Source organism: Corvus kubaryi, unplaced genomic scaffold, assembly GCF_017639235.1.
Source record: "Corvus kubaryi isolate FWS band 111438036 unplaced genomic scaffold, C.kubaryi_AGA036_p1.0 37396, whole genome shotgun sequence".
Taxonomy (NCBI): Eukaryota; Metazoa; Chordata; class Aves; order Passeriformes; family Corvidae; genus Corvus; species Corvus kubaryi.
The window spans coordinates 4,703,862-4,723,447 of NW_024581135.1; the positions used below are offsets into that span (position 1 = coordinate 4,703,862).

The 19,586-nt window shown below is 35.2% G+C and overlaps 1 protein-coding gene across 1 annotated transcript in view; it reads left to right on the forward strand.

Moving 5' to 3' along the window:
- Window positions 1-19,586, forward strand: part of LRP1B (LDL receptor related protein 1B) — a 639,031-nt gene that overhangs the window by 470,975 nt on the left and 148,470 nt on the right. The window contains exons 31-38 of the mRNA XM_042040771.1: window positions 592-741; window positions 8,552-8,692; window positions 10,555-10,680; window positions 11,911-12,042; window positions 15,702-15,836; window positions 16,160-16,289; window positions 19,067-19,193; window positions 19,348-19,499. Of these exons, the coding sequence (XP_041896705.1) occupies window positions 592-741; window positions 8,552-8,692; window positions 10,555-10,680; window positions 11,911-12,042; window positions 15,702-15,836; window positions 16,160-16,289; window positions 19,067-19,193; window positions 19,348-19,499 (1,093 nt within the window). The remainder of the gene's footprint in view (window positions 1-591; window positions 742-8,551; window positions 8,693-10,554; window positions 10,681-11,910; window positions 12,043-15,701; window positions 15,837-16,159; window positions 16,290-19,066; window positions 19,194-19,347; window positions 19,500-19,586) is intronic.

Genomic DNA, 19,586 nt, shown 5'->3' on the forward strand with positions numbered 1-19,586 from the left:
AAGTGTCTTTTTTTGACAGTTTTTTCACTTCTGACTCCGAAGAACTGATTATGAGGTCAGCTCACTGTGAAGCAAAATGAAAAGTAATACTATAAATTTATTAGAAGTTTGGATTAGATTTTGGTATTTCAGCATCCTAAGCAGGGAGAGAACAGACTTTTTATAGTTCTGAATCACAAAATGTACCTTGTTTACTAAGTCTCTGTGTATTCATAATTTTAGAATATAAATGATGGCTTCTGGTTTGCATTTACAAGTTGATAATGACCTCGCTTAGGACCTCAGCTTATTCAAGTAATTCTTCATTGCCAGATAATGCTTTCATCAGTCAGTCACTGATTTCTGTAACTGCTGAAAGAAATAAAAGGCACAAATCTTTCTAAAAGCATAGATTTTTTCATGGTAAATGACCAAGTTTGGTTTTCTCAATTTTTTTTTTTTTTTTTGGAAGCGTAAGTAAATGAGTGAATAGATAACATAATTGTGTGTGTATATATATTTCTTAAATGCACCTTCATGATGAAAACAGCTTAACAATAAATGTGTATCATCTGTTAAAGCCACAGTTAAAGTTGTATGCATTAATTACAGGTTTATCGATAGATTATGGGGAGAACAAGCTTTACTGGATCAGTTCAGGAAATGGAACCATAAATAGATGCAATTTAGATGGTGGTAATCTTGAAATAATTGAATCAATGAAAGAAGACTTAACAAAAGCCACTGCTTTAACCATTATGGGTAAGTCCAGCGATAATATTTTTTTTCAAATTATTCAAAGCTAATTAATAATGAAATATAAAAGGGTTAGGGAAGCTATTGTTGTTTTTATGTAAATAATACATATGGTACATTCATGAGTGAGACTGTTGTCTGTGAAAAATTCTTTATATTTAATTGTACAGTTTGCAATCTCTATTACAAGTATATTTCCAAATACAGTCTTGCATATACATATATATATATATATGGAATGAAGGTAACAAATTGATGGCTTTTATTTACTATAGTGACATGTAAAGCATGTTGGAAGAAGGAGCTGTGTTATGCTCTTTATTACACAGAATTATTCATTATTTGTTTGCTCTGCTCAATTCTTCTACTTAGTTCAGAATATTCCTAGTTTGTTGGATTGGCTGGCATTTTGTGAAGACTTCCTTGGGTTATGAATTGATGGTTGAGGATTTGGATTTCCAGGTGTCTGCTCATATTCCATGTATTAAATTGGTTGAAAGAAAAATATTCTGTTTGTTATGTTCAAAAACAACAATTGGAAAAATCCAAAAAACAGTAGCATAAGGAAAAATTCTTTAAAAAATCAGCTAATTGCTGATCGCTGAATATTATACAAATATTGCTTCAAATTGGCTTATTCTCATATATACCTTCAGCTCTTGGCCCTTGCTGTAGCTGGGACAGAGTGTAGTAAGAAATTCTAGTCTGACTCAGAATTTATGTTCATGTTTCTGCTTTCCTAGAGATGACTTTAGAACTTTCCATATTTCCTACAAATTGCTGACCTCATTACTTACATTTATCTTGGATATTAAAAAAAGGAAAGTTCAGTTGATAAACAGCCTTTTGTTGGGACAGGTGGTTCATCAACTGCCAGTCTTTTTATGAGGTATTTTATTTGATTGATTAATGATATAATAATTATGTACATATAGATTGTGTGGTAGTGAAAATTAAGTAAAATTTAATGATTTTTATGCATGTGGTGTAAATTATATCATATTTAAAGTGGTAATTACTTAATTAGATTTATTATGCACATATTTGGCCAGTACTGAACTCTAAATGCTGTCAGTACCAGTTGGAGACAGGATGCTTTTATGTGTGCTTTCATAAAAACAAGCAGGTTTGGTGTCAGAAGGAATCATGAATGTTAATTTGGACAAATTGTCTTTTATTGATTGGATTGTGACTAGAAATAGATTGAATAAATGACCTTTGCTCTGGGGAGCTGTTGGAAGTCTTTAACAGGAGGTGTAAAGAGTGTTTGTTCATACTGTCACTGAGTTGGTGGTGTCAGGTCTTCATCTGTGATTCACAGAAGCTACAACAGTGATGATCCCTCTGGAACAGGCAATAAAGAGTTTATAGCTACCATGTAAAGAGGAGTGCATGAAAGTATTTGAATTTTTGCACATCTGGAGATGGAAGAATATCTACTGTATAGGTTTTAAACACATGTACCTCTAATATTCATAGTTTGGGATGCTTTGTTTTTATGGATGATGACAATTCTTCCTACTCAAAAATGGTGAACAAAACCTTCCAAGACTTTGGAGGTTTGTTTGTTTTGCTTTGGGGTGTTGGAGTCTTAGTTGTGCTAAACTGTGGCTTGATATTGCAGTGAGATTGCATATAACAATCTGCTGGAGAAAAATACAAGCACATACAGTTTTATCAACAATGTTGTATGTGCTGATTGAAAAACATGAAAAGTTTCTGCATTAATTTCTCCCATAGGTTTTCATACTGTGGTAATATAAATGCCATTTATTTTCCTAAAGAACGAGTGGCTGTACAGCAGCTTCTTATAAGCAGGATTTGTGCATGTAAAGTGGGTCAGAACAGAAAATCTGATGCTGTATGAAGCCAGATAAGAGATCTCTAATTGATAAATGGTCATAACTAATAATATATAAATAAAGAATGACTAATTTCTTCTAATGTAAGATTTAGCACCAGTGTGTGACAATTTACTACCCCTGCTGATCTGTTTGCCTACAAGTTTAATAGGAGGTTTTAGCAGGTGAATCACAGTAATTGCAATGTTTATTGCATCATTTTTGCTCCTATTCCTAAATTTTCTTGACTCCTTTTACCTAAAAACACAGTAAACACAATAAAACAACATGAATGGAATGTTTCTCCTCTCTGAATATACTGAGCTATCATTTGAATTCATCAGTGGCTGAAGAGAGAGATGATACCTGTACCCAAACCCTTAACTGTTGTGTAGGATTTAAGTTCCACTGAGTGCTGGAGAGTCTTGTAATCTTCAGCTTTCTTTTGTATTATTCTGTCTTTTGCATTTAGTGTCTCCCCAGCTAAAAGCAGGACTTTGGTCAACTTCTTTGTTGGTATATTTTGGTTTATGACCTTGTCATATTGCTGGGTTATGTTTCCAGCGAGGCAGAAAGAGGAGATAGAGTTTGGTGGTTTGAGACTCCCTGTGTTCAGTTGTGTCACCAGGTCATGCAGTTGGTGACTTGTTGATCCCTAGAACCTTTATTGGACTGAGGAGCTGAAAAGAGGAAACAGTGGAGGGAACCTCAGTGGACTGATGGGATGGGTAATGTGATCCGAGATGGCCCTGGTTGCCATGCACCCATTCCCTGCCAAGGCTGGGTGCACTGAAGGAGAAAGGATCTTCAGAAAAATTGCTGAATTTCTAATAAATTTACTTATACCAGTGATGTGTCTTTGAGCACCTCAGTTGTTGCTTCTGAAAGTTTCTTTAGCTGTTTGTGAAGCTTCTTCCCCTGCCATCAGTCTCTGTGAGAAAGCATGGGCTCACGGAGACTCCCAAGGAGAACCTCACAGCCTGTGTCAAGAGCTAATGCCTTCCATCCCTTGTCTGGACAACCTTTTGCACAGAAAACTGACAGAGCTGACAGTTTCCAGTGGCTTTTGCTGTATCTTACACTTCACATTCCAGAAGATTTTTCAGAGCTATAAAAAAAGTGGTGACTAGGAGAGGCTTGGCCCAACCAAGACTTCTTTAGTTGGCCTTGGTAATCTCTGTGCTGTTCTGGTATCTCGAGTTTTGTGATCTTTGATTCTGTTCGTTTCAAAAGTGGAAAAGAGAAGCAGTTAGGCACTCCATGGTTGTGTTCTGTGATATGAACTCAATAGACACTGCTAGTGAAGTCAGTAAAGTTTTGGTTTGTTTTGTAATACAACTTATGGAGTGGTTCAGAGCTTCACCAGCAATGAGAATTCTCCTTTAGCACGACCCCTTAATCTCCCCATTGTTTCTATTGCTTTCAATTCCTCTGTTTTAGCATTGCAGTTTAGCTGTTGGAAACCATTTGGAAGTTACCATTTCTGTTTCAGATGTTTGCTGTTGTTTAGTCCTTTCCAGGCTCTGTTTAACATCTTCCTACTATTGCATTCTTTAGTGGGAGCTTATTGAAAGTAATGATAAGACATAAAAAATAATGTTAGCAAACAAGTTAGTGCCAAAGTAACTGTCAGGTTTATCCTTGAGGGAAATGGGAACAATATATAATCCACATCTTTCTGTATTTTGGGTCTTTCATTTATTGGTTTTCTACTCAGCAGTGTCAGTCATCTTTCTTTTTCAATATGCTGAGCAGAATTCCTAGTCTTTTGGTGCCTGCATTTGCTAAATCTTTTTGAGTGTGATATAGACGGGATGAAAATTATATTCCATTTGAAAGTAAAGCATTTGAATATATACAAAATTGCTATTTTCCCATGCCTTCGAGCATACAAAAATTATTTTTGCTGTTGCCATTCTGTATTACAAACAAGTCGCTGTAAATCTATGAAGTCATACTTGCTTTTCGACTCTTCCCAGTTTTTCTTCAAATCCATATTCAGTATGTGTGATGTCTGTGTATGCCACATCAGCCATTTTTTAGTTAATCTATCAGTCAAAACCACATGAATGGTCTAGTACCTCCCACTGGTTATTGTCTTGCATTTGGTCAACAGTAATGTTCTTCTGTTACTATGTTAGCTTTACATTTTGCTTTCTTCAAAGACCTCTGCTGTTTTTTTGAGTCTTTTAGAAGTTTGTGATTCACAGCACCCTATGTCCTACATAATTTTCAACCCCTGCTCCTGGCACCATTTACAAATTTATATCAAATATATCCATTCTCCTGAGATTCAGGATGTGAGAGAACCTCTGGATTTTATACGGTACAGCAAAACTCTTTTCAACAATGAGAAAACACTTCCTATACTTGTCTTAAGGTTTGAGTTTAATATATCATTCAATATCTGATTTTAGTAGTTTTCCTGGTGGCTAGTGTCTTGAGTGGGATCAAATGATAAAGATGTATTTGGAATTCTGCATAAAGTCTCATTTCCTTTCTTCCAAGTTACTTAATGAAAACGGTTCCTTGACTGTTATTGAAACGGGTTGGGAATTTACCTTTGTGGTGAGAACTGTATTTCTGGATTGGTGAGCAGAGTCATTATTTTACAAGATCTGAATTGCAGAGGAGCTCGCAGCCATATCTGATGTGTTTCCAAGCTGGTGTGTTGTTTCTTGAATGATAAATGGCTCTGAATGAGAAACTGAGCATTGCTAGAAAAGTATCGATTGGTTACCGTAAGTCTGTAGCTGAGAAGAAAAGGATGCTGAAGGCTTCTGTCAGCAGTTTTAGTGGAGGCATTTGATTGGATTTTGTATCAGGTCCCCACAGAAATACAATTCACACAAAGTCACAAAATTCATCTCATGTCGCCACAAAATAGGAATATAATGTAGATTGTATAATGAGGATATAATTTGTTGTGCATTTGGTCTTTTTTTGGTGGAAAATAGAGTACTCCATGTAGCGAATGATTTTATGTGTAAGTGCTATTTCTATTGAAATTCGTATTAAAAAAATTCAATCAGCAATACAACAAAATCAGATATACATAATAGCTTTTCAATGTGCTTTCAGATATTAGATTAATATCTTTTGAACAAAAAATTGTATATAAATATAGCCATTAAGCTATATTATCAACCAATCAAACCAGAAAGTAACAATTATAGTATTTCATTTTAGACAGAAAATGTAGGTTAATATTACCAAAATATACTCATGCTCCTGTTTACTTTCATCGTGCATTAGATGATATATTGGTTATTTGATTTTTGTTTCATCCTAAATAAAGTTTCAAAAATAACATCAGAATGCTTTTCTAGTGGCTCAGATGGCAGGAGCTCTGACTCTGCTGGATCTTTTTGCAAAGTGAAAGGGGGTTGCTTAGATCAGGAAACTTCAAACACATACACCTTAATTTTCCAAGTCATCAGTCTTCTAATTGCCGTAATACCATTCATTACATTAGCATTAATACATGAAATATATCTAGGCAATTTGCCCGGTTCTAAGTGCAGTACATAGTTGTCTTCCATAAATACTCAAACCACCATTAATGAAAACTAATGGCCCATCAAAATTTGCATTCAGAGTACTACTTGAAATCTCCAAAGGACTGTCCACAATGCTAGGGTAGCAATTCTTGGCATTTGAAGTTGCTGTTGCCCAATATGTTGCTGTGCTTAATGCTAATTACCCGACAGAATGGATAAATACAACAATTTTAATATATATTATAACCTAGTTTCAGCAACAAGATTGTAATTAGCGATCGAGCAACACTCTCGTTAGCATAATCAAGCAAATAAATCATTTCAGTTTGACATTTAAAGGTCCAAAATAGCTTTTTTCTTCCCTTGTGTATGAATGCAAGTTGTCTTTATGCTAAAGTGGGTTTTTTTGTAAAATCATCTACTATATTTTAAAATTAATATAGAAATAATTAGTTCATCCTGAATGCTAGGGATCGTAGATGAGTTATCTACTGAAGGAATATATCAGTAAAGCAGAGAGAAAGAATCCAAAATTTGCTTAGAATTGTGGTCAAAAATAGCTGTGTAATTGGGGTTTTTGTTTATTTACATAGCAGTGGTGTATGTTGGTCACCTAGTACTTTCCGAAGAATTAAAACATTTATTTTTTAGTTTTTAGGGCACAACTGGCAAGTTTTTTGGCAGGCAGTCATAAGAGGTTTGACCTCAAGGTGTCTGTACTTCAGAATTTGTTAGTTGTTGGGGGGTTTTGGTTTGTTTTTTTTTTAGATTGGTGGGGGTTTACCTTTTTTTTTTTTTAATATACTTGAAATGTCAGGATTTGTGTGACTTGGTCAGCAAATCAGACAAGGGCAGTTTTAGGAGGCTGTGGAAACCGTAGCCAAAGTTGAGGTTTTGCACAAAATATTAATGAAATGCCTTAAAGAGTGATTACTTCTTTGAAATAAAAGATAAAAATGCCAAAACCATATGTTTTTTGCTTCTTTCCTGTACTCCAATCTTACAAAGCAACTAATTTTTTTGTAGAATGGTTTGGATATGTAAAACAGTAAGTTCATGTTGCTATGCACAAGACACCAGTCATTACTAAAATTATTTAATGGCCTGTTCTAATTTGTGGTCACATAGAGGATGTGACGAACAAAAACTCTTCTTCACACACAAACATTTCATTGAAAAAGTTACCCTAACCTTTAGGATTGTGGGCCATTAACTAACAGGGAAAAAAAGTCCAATTCCCATTATTTCATATATGGATTGTTGCCCAGAGTCACCTTTCTGCTTTTAGCTTTCATGTGCCTTTTTGTTATAATTGCCACAATCAAAATTGGGCACAGGTGCTTTTTGTTCTAAGGATTTTCTGATAGTGTCATCAGATGCAAGCTACTACTAATTGTTATTGCAGAATGGTGTTTTGAATCAATCAATTCTAGATTGACCAGTCAGTGCATAAAATTACAGACTTTCTTTAAATTTTACCCAAATTTAAATAGAGTTCCATTTCTGTCTCAAATCTCCATATTCAGAATATTTTTCATTCCATAGATTCTGGCCTTAGCATATATCTATGGAGAGTATGTTTTGTTTTTTTCCCTATGTATTTTATTTTTTGCTGTAACTTTTTACAGTTACCACAGTGGAAATTACTTTTCAGTTCTGCAGTTTCTGTCATGAAACACTGAACTGTGTGGCTCTATGAATTGGTTATTTAAATATTAAAACTGAAGCATAGGCAAAAAATATTTTACCCGAAAAGAAAGTTAACTAAAAGTGAAGTTAACACACAATATTTGTTGGGAAGGCAGTGTTCCTGAAGCTTAAAGGTTTTCAGTTCAAGCCTTTACTTTTGGTTTCTCTATAGTAACAACCTTTTCTGCCTGAAATTAAGAACCCTGAGACCATCTCATTGTTCATCTGTTTGTACTCAATGAGTGAGGACTCGTGTGACAAGGACAGTCAGAAGATTGGCTTCAGTCTTCAGCCATTAGTTCACTGAAGTTCGAGCTTGATATCAAAGCTGTTAAAATTTTAATTCTGAAACATTGGGAGGCAGGGCCTGCTTTTCATTTTTTTCATGATTTTTTAGTTACTGATTGTGACTTTTTTTAATAAAAGATGTGGTTTAACATTTCAAGCAATTTTGTTCACTTGTGACAATGAATTTCTTCCCTAGGGTAACACTAGAACTTCCATATATATATATATATATATATATATGAAAAGTGAGGCATTTTTCTATGCAGGTAGCCTTAAATAAGCAGTTGTCACAGCAAAAGTGAAACTGGTGAAAACTGTTTTCATGTCTGTAGAATCTTTAAAACACAATTTCTTCAGGTTTCCTCTATAACCTCTTTAAGCAATTTCTCTTAAAACCAATCTGAGAATTAACCTCAAAAGCTTTTTCCCGCCTTAGGTCTCAACCGTCTACAATTCAATAGTGATCCTCTTAATTTTTAAAACTTGGAAATTTTACAGATAAAAAGCTTTGGTGGGCAGACCAGAACTTGGCTCAGATTGGTACCTGTAATAAAAAAGATGGAAGGAATCCAACTGTCCTAAGAAACAAAACTGCAGGTGTTGTTCACATGAAAGTGTATGACAAAGCAACACAGCAAGGTAAAGTAAATTTTAAGTACGTTTAACCAACTTTTAAAGTGCAGAGTATCTTTTCTCATGTTATTCTCCCAATGTGAAGAAAATAATAAATGTATTTTTTGTAATTCACTGATAAAATATATTGTATTGATAAAAATTCCTGATTTTTGAATAAATTAGTGGATTTAATAGGACAATTTAGTTAGCATATCTGCTTACCATATTTTAGTTTATCAGATGTTTACACTAAAGTGAAGCTTGATGTTCTTTTAGAGAGTTTAAAATTTTTAGTAAAAGTAGACGTTTAACATGTGAACCTCATTATTCAAATTATAGAAATTTTAAGTGAACTATTATGAGAGAATTCATTGATATTCTTCATTATCTATTTTAAAAACAGTTCAATTCATCTATGTTGACAGAAATGACAGAAGTATAAATCAAAATCGAGGCAGTAGAAAAATTGGGGATATTGCTAATGCTGCCAAAAATTAGTTGGCATGGCGGGAGCTATGATAGTATAAAAAGGTGTAATTTGGGGTCATGCACACAGTGTTATGAATTTGGTGACTGGTGATGAAAACATTTGTGATTTTCTCTAGAAAGAATTTAATTTGGATTCCAGTTGAAAAGTGATGAGGATGGGATCTAAGTCAAGCAAATTATTCCATTTCATTGTGGGCTTTCCATCCCTGGTCGTGTCCAAGGCTGGGTTGGACAGGGCTTGGAGCCACCTGGGATAGTTGAAGATGTCCCTGTGCATGGCAGGGGGTTGGAACAGGATGATCTTTAAAGTCCATTCCAACCCAAACCATTCTGGGATTCTGGTTTTTTGTGGAGAAGCTTCCAGAAGAACCATTCCAGATGGTTTCTGCAAGAAGTAATCTTTATGTGGAGCGCAATAATTCAGTTCCATATTAAACCTTTCTGGGGACTCTTGCCTTTTTACCTCATGTAGGAAACACCAAAGGTGCTTTGCCATCCTGGCCCTTAGTTTTAAGTGTGGTAGAACAGCAAGTAACAAAAATTTAGGCATTCAGTAAAGTTTCCATCATTTTAAAATGCTTTAACTCCCTACCATAGAGACACCTACGTTGCCTCCTGGGTGATCAGACTTTAGCAGTGTCTGGTGTCTGCTGCATTATTAGAAAATTTCTGTGATTTTAGGTGAATAAATGCTTTCTACTTCAAAATTAGGAATGTGGAAATAAATGCAACAAGTAGTGCTCTGATTTTTGTAGGCTTGGTAACTTGTAATCAACTAATTCCTTGAATATCTTGGTGGATTTAAATGTTTTTTCATGAAGCTTCAAATTTCTGAGATGTGTTTAGTTTACTGTGTGTAATGTTTATTATAAATCTTAGTAAAATATGTTAATCTATTACCTAAAATTAAATGTTGTATCAATTAAGCAGTTAGGAGGAGCATGGATTTGTAAGATTACTTTGAACTATATCTTAAATACAGTAAAAAAAGGCTGGGTCATGATGATAACAAGGTTAATATAACATTTGATGAATGAATAAGATACAATGAATGATTTGTTCATGGTCTGGAATAAGATACAGTAACGTCAGTGAGATTTTGCTGTTAACGTAGAATTTTCAGGTTTTTCGTATGCTTTTACTTTAAAATAGGCAGATTTTTCAGAAAATTAAATTATTTATATTCTATGGGGAAATGTGGGGTTGAAATTCTGCAGCAGTGAGGCGTGGAAAGGTATATGAATATGTGAAATATTTTATGCATATATCAATTTTTTGAGTATGTGACTTGAACAAAATTTGGAAATAATAATAATAATATATTGAGAACAGCACTCATTTTTAGCCAGTTTCACCCAGGTTTTGTTTTCTCTCCCTCTTCTCCCATCATGTCATAGGCAGCAATTCCTGCCAGTTAAACAATGGGGGATGCTCCCAGCTTTGTTTGCCAACATCAGAAACCACCAGAACTTGTGTGTGCACAGTAGGCTACAACCTCCAAAAAAACCGCATGGCCTGCAAAGGTAAAACGGCTTTCAGTATTTATTTTAGCCAGCTTAAGTTCTAGGGGAACATTGCAATGAGTAAATAAACTTATTTTAGTCAGTTAAATAACTTTACTTAATATGCTTGAATGAAGCAGTTACACAGAAATGTCTATTGTGGTTAAGACAGAATTAAATTTACCTTTTCATTTAATTATTTAAATACATAAATTTCTGTGGAAACTCTTGAGGAATTTTTATGTTTGTTTGGGGTTTTTCTGTTGTTTTGTTTTTTGGGTTTGTTTGGTTTTTTTTTTTTAATGTAGGCAGAAAAGCAGACCGTCTGAATCATCATTAATAGCAGTACATACTTGTTCAAGGCCGTCTACCTTACCTTTAAACTAAATTATAGGCTACAAGTATCTGAATGGTTGGGTATCTCATCCTGTTGTATTGCCCTTAATATAAAATTAAAACCAATTTTTTCCTTCAATCTTTTTCTATTTTAGTTGGCAAAAATCAGAATGTAGCTTACAGCCAAAGTCTTACTCTTTGCCTGAATAACGTGAAGCAGCCTTATAGTCAAGGTGCCTTATAGTTTTATAAACTTAGTATTGTTTATTACTATTAATTAGGACTAAGTAATTCCTGAAAATTACTGAATAAGAAGACCTCTACAGAGTAGAATTTATTCCTACTCAACAGAAATAGGAGCATTTGGAATGTGATTAATCTAACACAAAAGTAGCCATTTAAAATGCATCAACCATGCTGGTCACTAAAACTGTGTATTTCTCCCTCCTGTCTGTGAGGGAAATGTGCATAACTGAGGTGAGATGAATTCTGTACCTCAAAAGACAATTTACTGTCCTGTTTTCCACAAGTTCTTTAAAATTCTCTTACTGAATATGTTCACAAAGTGCAGATGTGCACTGAAAATATTCTTAAATTTCTCATAATTCAAAACTGTTTTTTTCCTAAATTTCATTAATTCATCTTTCTTAATTTTTGTTACTACTCATTAGTTAATGATAAGGTGGTGCTTGAAATGGGCAGTAATTCCCTTCTCTTTATAGGACCACATTTGGAATTTAATTAGAAATGCACTGTAATAACTCATGGATGCTTTTTCAAAGAGCTGGAGTTGTCACTCTGAAAAACAGTGGAGCACTCTTGGAAAATTAAGTCCAATGCATGCTAGCTCCTCAATTCTTGGAAACTGGGAAAGCTTCCACTTTGCTCTCACTGGCTGCTTTATCTTTCCTGTAGGTATTGAATCATTTCTCATGTACTCTGTTCATGAGGGAATTAGAGGAATTCCTCTCGATCCAAATGATAAAATGGATGCTTTAATGCCAATATCTGGAACTTCATTTGCTGTGGGCATAGACTTCCATGCAGGTAAATATTGTGTATGTATAGTTTATTGTATATATGGTAAGAATTGTAAATTCTTCTCATAAATGAAATAACCCCTTGTTTTCAAACCTTCTAAGTAATTACAGTTGCATTTAAAGGAATTGGAAATGGATCATGTTACAGAGTTAAGCTCTGCCTTTAACATTTACAGTAAATAGGAGAACCTGTATTGTGCATATGCAGATTGTTCTGGCAGCAGCAGCTGCTCTTTTTTGGTGGAGTCATCACTGAGAACTTGCGTAGCAAATTGGTTTTACAGAAAGTGTTCATTGAGGAAAAAGGCTTGTTCCTGCTGTGACACTTTTTCCATGGAATTTTCTTAGTCCTGTGTGGTGGTGTAGCTAACAGGTGGCTTTGACAGCTGAGTGGGACAGTTTTCTCCCTATCCAGCACAGCTCAGCCACTTCCCTGCAAGGCACAAGCCAAGTCTGGATCTGTTTCTTCCTTCTGGAAGGTGCTCTGGCAGCCTGAAGAGTAGGCATTTCCACCTGGAGTACGCTATGTACCTTTCCCCTGTATTACAGAAATAGTTTTTAGTTTACACAGCCTCACAAACCTCCTATGAAATTAGGAGGTCTCAGTTTTGCATGCATGTGAAAGAAGGTGGGAAAAAATTGAAGATCAGATTCTAAAAGTGACTGGATACATTTCCCAGTGGTGCTTGGATATCTTCAAACATGCTAGCAATTTTTGATTAGTTTTTGGAAAATAAGTAATCTGTGACCAAGTAGTGACCTGAAAAATATCCTGTGTCTTTATCTTTTTAACCCATCAGCTCTTTGACCAGCCTTCCTTTGAGACTCATTTTGTTACCCCTTGAGTTTACAAACTGGCAGTCTAGAAATAAAATCTTAAGTTATCTGTGTTATATAAATAAAGACACTGGCTTCCTGAAATATACAATTATTTTGTCATACTCCATTGTTTTTTATTTTGATGTAGATTCTGCCTGGGAATTCAGCATTGAGAGATCCTAATTTTTTACTTAAGTTTAAGTTAATATTTGCCTTGGTATTGAAATCAGACCTATTTCTGTTGGCTGTGTTGGATCACTTCATCACACAAATATCACTAATCTCTTGTTATCAGGTTAGAAGTTAAGTTCATTAAATCTTCTGGTTTTTTACCTGCTTCTTCATTGATGCTCTTGCATCTCTGTCTAGCAAAATTTCACGTTCTCACATTTTACAGTGCCCTCATATTTGTATATTTTGCTTTCAAATCAGTGGCAGCTGATGTTCAGAGCTTTTCTTGTTTCACGGGTATAGTTCAGTTACGGTCTCCAGAGACAAAAATCACTTAAAGGCAGTGCCTTTGTACAGACTTCTGAGATGGGAAAGACTCTGATACAGAGATTTAATCTATTCCTGGAAAGACACAGGAGGAGAGAGAAGTGGTAACCACACATGTTTGTGAGAGAAAGTACTAAGACAATTGGGTTTTCTAGGGATGTAGGGATGACCTTTTTTTATTATAATACATTTTTTAAAAATTTAAATTATGCAAACATTACTAAATTATGATCTCTAATACAGAAGACTAAAATTTGACCTTTTTAAATTTAAAATACCAATACTACAATTTTATGAGTGTATGATATGTATGTATATATATATATATATGACCAATACTAGGATGCTATTTTGTATCTCATGTTTTTTGGTTTGGGATTTTTTTTTTTTTTTTTTTTTTTTTAACCATAGTCATAAGATATGCTAGCTCCTACTTTAGAGAGTTTTATGTGGACTTGGCTAATAAATATCAAATCAATATTTTGGAAGAATGAGATTTTTGGCTTTTTGGAAAAATTAGATTTGAGGCAGGATGAAATGGAGTGAGGTTCTCCAACTTGGCTGATGATCAGTTCCAGCGCAGAGAACATGAATACAATTGGCAGTGACAAATGCACTGCAAAAGATAAATATAAATGGTGTGCAACAGTGAAATCACAAGGGGTTTGTGTCTTATAGAAAAGTTACAGTGCAGCTTTCAACTGCATTTCAGCTTCAAAAACAACTGTTTTTCTCATTTTGGTACCTTACATTGAATTTTATAAATTCATTCCTAAAACCTACTTACATGAAATAGGATTCAGAAAGCAAGTGGAGGTAGTTTCAGTTTTCATCTTGGTTTTTTTATTTTCCACTTAGTGAGTGTTTCTTGCATTTCACTCTTATTCTGGAAGGTTTCCCAATTTTTTCTGTTCTCTCAGTAAATTAGGTATGCAAAGTGGATAAAATATATTTGTGTATGCTAGTAGTACAGTGTATCATAATTAAAAGTCTAATGACAATGTCTTGCAGACATGAACAAGCTAGAAGATGGGTACATCTTTTCTCTCCCTGTGTTTTGATACTTCTAAATTCTAATTAGCAAATAAGTAGCAAAATGCGTGACTCTCATATTTGTTTTGATTACTTGAAGCCAGAATTGTCATTTGTTTGATTGGTGGTGTGGTAAGATTCTTGAGCATACCAATATTGTTTGGTCACGAATAACTCTCTTTTTTTATAAATATATTTATCTATCTACACAAATACTTATACACCTGAAGATATGTATGGATACATGTGGATGTAGAGATAATATTTATACCTATTTTTATAGGTAACATTTCTATGCTGTATGTAGAAATATATATATTCTATAAATACACACACTGTATTATGGAATTAAAAGCAGATATACAAAGTATGAAAAAAATAATGATGGAACAAATATTATTTATTATCTCTGAGCAGTGTCTTTCCCAAACAAAACGTCTCACTCAGGAGGTCATCAGCTGATTACTTTGCAAGCAGAATGTTGGTTGCAGTTTCCCTACAGAACCCTGTCACTGGAAATAGAGACAGTTCCGCTTAAGAGATGCTCTCACGTTGTTTGCCCCATCTCCCTTTTGAGTTTATTATGTGCAACAGAGGGAAGTTTGTGTTTGTGCTTGGGCCACTTCAAATTCTTGGCCTGGCTGTTGAGTTAAAATGGTCAAAGTTGTGCCTTTTTTTCCATTTTATGGACAATCACTGCAGCAGAAAGGCTGGGAAGACAGCTGAGATGTCTGAAACACCAAAAAAAAAAAAGACTCAGTGGAAGCTTGTCAGGACATTTAAAATAAAAGCTGAATTGTGGATGTAATATATATTTTTTATTCTTTTGTCAGCATATCACTCTCAAGTGGCACTTTTTATTTCCCTATTTAATTTTTTTTTTCCCTATACTGTCAAAATTCAGTGTGTCTGATTACTGAAGGAAAACACTGTATAAGCAGTTTTACACTGTAGCTTTTCAGACTCCTGAATATTTTGGAATGGTGATGAACAAAATTTTATGTTTTGAAGCATTTATTCCATTAGGAAGAAGGTAAAACAGCATATTTATTGTGATTTTTAACAAAGGTAGTAGCTTCCAGCTGTTGTCATGGCCCTGTTGTGCTACTTGTGCTGTACTAAACAACCTAGAATTCTGGCAGCATTATTTGAAACAAAATTTAAGAAAAGGAAAAGGAATGAGGAATTAAAGCTGATAATTTTGATACTTGTTACATACTAATGAAGCTATAACTGGCAATATTTGCAATTGCTAATGCAGATATTTGGACTGAAGTAAATGAATTAATCTGAGAATCACTGGCACATGTTTTATAGGAAATGATACAATCTATTGGACAGACATGGGTTTCAACAAGATTAGCAGAGCTAAGCGAGACCAAACCTGGAAAGAAGACATTGTCACAAATGGTTTGGGGAGAGTTGAAGGCATTGCTGTGGACTGGATAGCAGGTGGGTCTGAGCCTGCTCCAGGACTTGTCTTCATTTCTGAGGGTACATTCTTTCCTCTTCAGCCCAAGGTTAAATAACTTGTTTTCCTTTCAGCTCTAATTTCTGGCATTGCAAATGTCTGAAATTTATTTATATCTCTTGGATGGCACTTCTTAAATGGTTTCAATACCAGTTTATCCTCTAAAAAGCCTGAACAGGAATAATATAAATTGCAAATACAAGACCCATGCAAATGAAAATACAGCAGTTAGTTTCCAGTTCTAAATTAAATGCTTTTCAAGTAGTCTTTCCTTCATGCAGTGACTTCCAGGTGTTTTTCCTAGGTAACATCTATTGGACAGATCATGGCTTCAACCTGATTGAAGTGGCCCGGCTGAACGGCTCCTTCCGCTACGTGGTGATCTCCCAGGGGCTGGACCAGCCACGCTCTATCGCGGTACACCCAGAGAAAGGGTAACCTGTGATTCCTAACATACACACAGCTTTTCCTTGCTGTCTGTATTCATGGCATGCCGTCATTTCTCTGCAAAAATAGTTCTAATTCTCTAAGAAAACCATTTCACCTGAAGGTTAGACGTTGCTTGGAAGCAGGCTTCAATCTGAAGTTCCCAGCAAATCCAAGGAAGCCACATCAGCTCATGAAGGGCCTCACGATGAAATCCCAGAGCAGTGTAATTCTTGGTAGTTATAAACTCCAGGATCGTGTAACATCCCAGTCTAACAACCAGGGAGACTGGCCAGGGTAGCTGAAAGTCACGTGAGATGAAGGTTGTGGATTGGAGAATAGGGGTTGGCAAAACTGACATCTGATTCACCCAGCTGATTGTTGAAGGCAGGGACAGCATTAACAGAAATAGGGAATGTACCATCCCCATCCACCTCCAGAACTCCTTGTGGAATCCCCATCCCTGGAGTTGTTCGAGGCCCAGGATGGACTGGGCTCTGAGTAACCATGTCAGGGGGTTGTTTAGAATGCTTCAGGAGGATGAGAGGACCACAGATCACTATTTTACGTCTGGTAGAATGGTGTATCTCCTGCAAAGGAAGGTAAGCTTCGTTTGTTTTATAACATTGTGCCACAAAATGATAACTGGAGGTATCTCCACTCAGTTCCTCCAGGAGAAGCACAGCAGTGTTTTGCTAGTGAAGTACAGGTCTGCCTTTCTGTGGAAAAATTTAGGCCTTATTATCCTTTGCATTATTGTTACATCTTTTCCCCTTTTCAAGGCAAAACTTTCAAAGGTGTTCTTCCCTCCCCTTGTCCTGACTTCACACTCTGCATTTCTCTGGAACCTGGAGCAGACAGCTGTAAGAATAGAGAAGAAAATAGCAGTTATTAGAGCTCATTGAATCTGCTAGTTATGGCAAGATGGGAAGCAGGTAGCATTCAGCTAGTTGGTGACATTATTTATTGTCACTGAGGAAATGTGTAGGGAATGTGTAGCCCTACAAAAGGGTGTCTTTGTCCCTCATCAGGTGTATTTATTCATGCAACATGTTTTGGCAGCTATTCATGATTTTCTTTGGAGGATTTTAGATTCGTTTAACCTGGTAATTATGGGGTTTGTTTTTCGGTCTTTTTTGGTTTTTTTTCATCAGAGTAACTGGTTTAGGGAACACTTAATTTTAGTATACTCAATGTCTGCTTTTCTGTGGCCAACATTTAGTTCACATCCTGTATTAAGAAAGTCTCAAATAACTCTGACCTCTGACCAGATGCCTGAAAGCAATTTCAGCTCTGTTTAGAGGTGCTGTTGTTAATCTGGTTAACATTGCATCAAGCTTACGCAGGGATTGTTAAAATCCAGCTGAATAATACTCCTATTTTAACATTCCTCAACATATTTTTAATTTAACTCACGTTGCAGTTCAGTTTTCTAGTCTGCCTGAGTTCTATCATTACTATAGATGCTATTGTTTTTTATATCAACAACTATGAGAACAGATTCATTTTTCCTAGAGCCAGAAAGCTCTACAATGAGAGCCAAAGTGGGTTGGTTCAGAAGCTTCATTTGATGAGCAAATTATAGGATTCATTTTTTTTCACCCTTATCACATTATTATCCTTCATTATTTCACATATCTGCAGTCATTTAGTCAAATACAGCTGCTTAACAGCAGGTTGATGTAATGATGTCACCAGACACAGGGGGAGAACTGTTTAGTAATGCCCAGAAGACTTTTGGAAGCTTTAAAAACCAACTAACACACACATCCCACACAGAGGAGGGCACTGGAGAATGGTTTTGTGTGTTCTGTTCACTTTTTGTACAGCGTGTTACTAAAAAAAATGTTAGTGTTCTATGAATATTTGCTATGGAAATCCTTCTCCTTGGGCAATTAGTAATATTCTAAGCCTCAATCATGTTATATTAGATACTTCTTCCACAGAATAGATGCTATTGTGTGTGTTTATTGTGTATTTTAACACAGATGTACCTACATACATTTGTATCTGTAGACTCATAGATATTCCCACAAAGCTGTTCCATAGGTTACTGTTCATAAAGGAAGTGCTCTGTGTAGATTAACTGCCCTCATTTTGCTATACCTGAAGTAACAGACTGAGAAGTTTGTCAAGGCAGAAGTTTGACCTAGCATCTTATCCTAAGTTAGTGATGTATAGTGAGAAGTATACAGGAACATGAGATTAGGTAAGTAAGATTTAGATTGTTCCCATGAGGCATTTGGCAGAATTTGAAAAATATTTTCCTCTTAAATAAAGCCCCTTTGCTCTGCCATTTCCACAGTGCTTCTCACTGCTTCATAACTAAAACATTTTTAAATTAGGCATCCCTTGTATTATTACAACCTTTGTTAGTGATTAAAGAGCTTCTGTTCCAGAATTATTATTTTTGTTTCTAATTTGCTTTTATTTTTCCAAGCACAGAGCTGAATTCTTTAAGGAATAGAATTTCGTGTTGACTCCTAGAATACAGTTTTAAGAATTTCTTCTTATATATAATTTGAAAACAATATCTTAATGAAGTATTCGATTAGCCAACCACTATGATACATTTAATTTCTTAAGATTATTTAGAGACATGAGCCTTATGTTTTTTAAGTGTCCATTTAATAATATTATATATTATTAATAGTATGTATATTATTAATAGTATGTATATTATTAATAGTATGTATATTATATATACTATAATAGTAATAGTTTTGTTTGGCAATGGTAATAATTATGTTTGCAATTTTAATTGGTGATTTCTACAACATTCTAGGTATTTGTTTTGGACAGAGTGGGGACAGACTCCTTGCATAGGCAGAGCACACTTGGATGGCTCTGAGAAGGTTGTCCTTGTGAGCCTGGGGATTGCATGGCCTAATGGGATTTCCATCGATTATGAGGTTGGTTCCCCTGTCTTCCAGTGTACCTTAAAATGTGCAGTATTTGTTATGTTTCATTAAAGCCAGCTGGTGTTCCACCTTGATGTAATCTTAATAACTCTTAATTAAATACTTGGACAAGCCTGTTGACGTTTCCTTTGAAATTAATCTTTAGGAAAATAAATTGTATTGGTGTGATGCTCGTACCGACAAGATAGAAAGAATTGACCTTGAGAGTGGAGGGAATCGGGAGATTGTGCTGTCAGGGAGCAATGTGGATATGTTTTCAGTTGCGGTGTTCGGAGCTTACATCTACTGGTCTGACAGGTAATTTATTTTTCATAAGTATTTTAAATTTCAAAACATTATTTCAGTGCCAGGTGCCTCACCTTTGTAGGATTAGCCGTTCCTTAG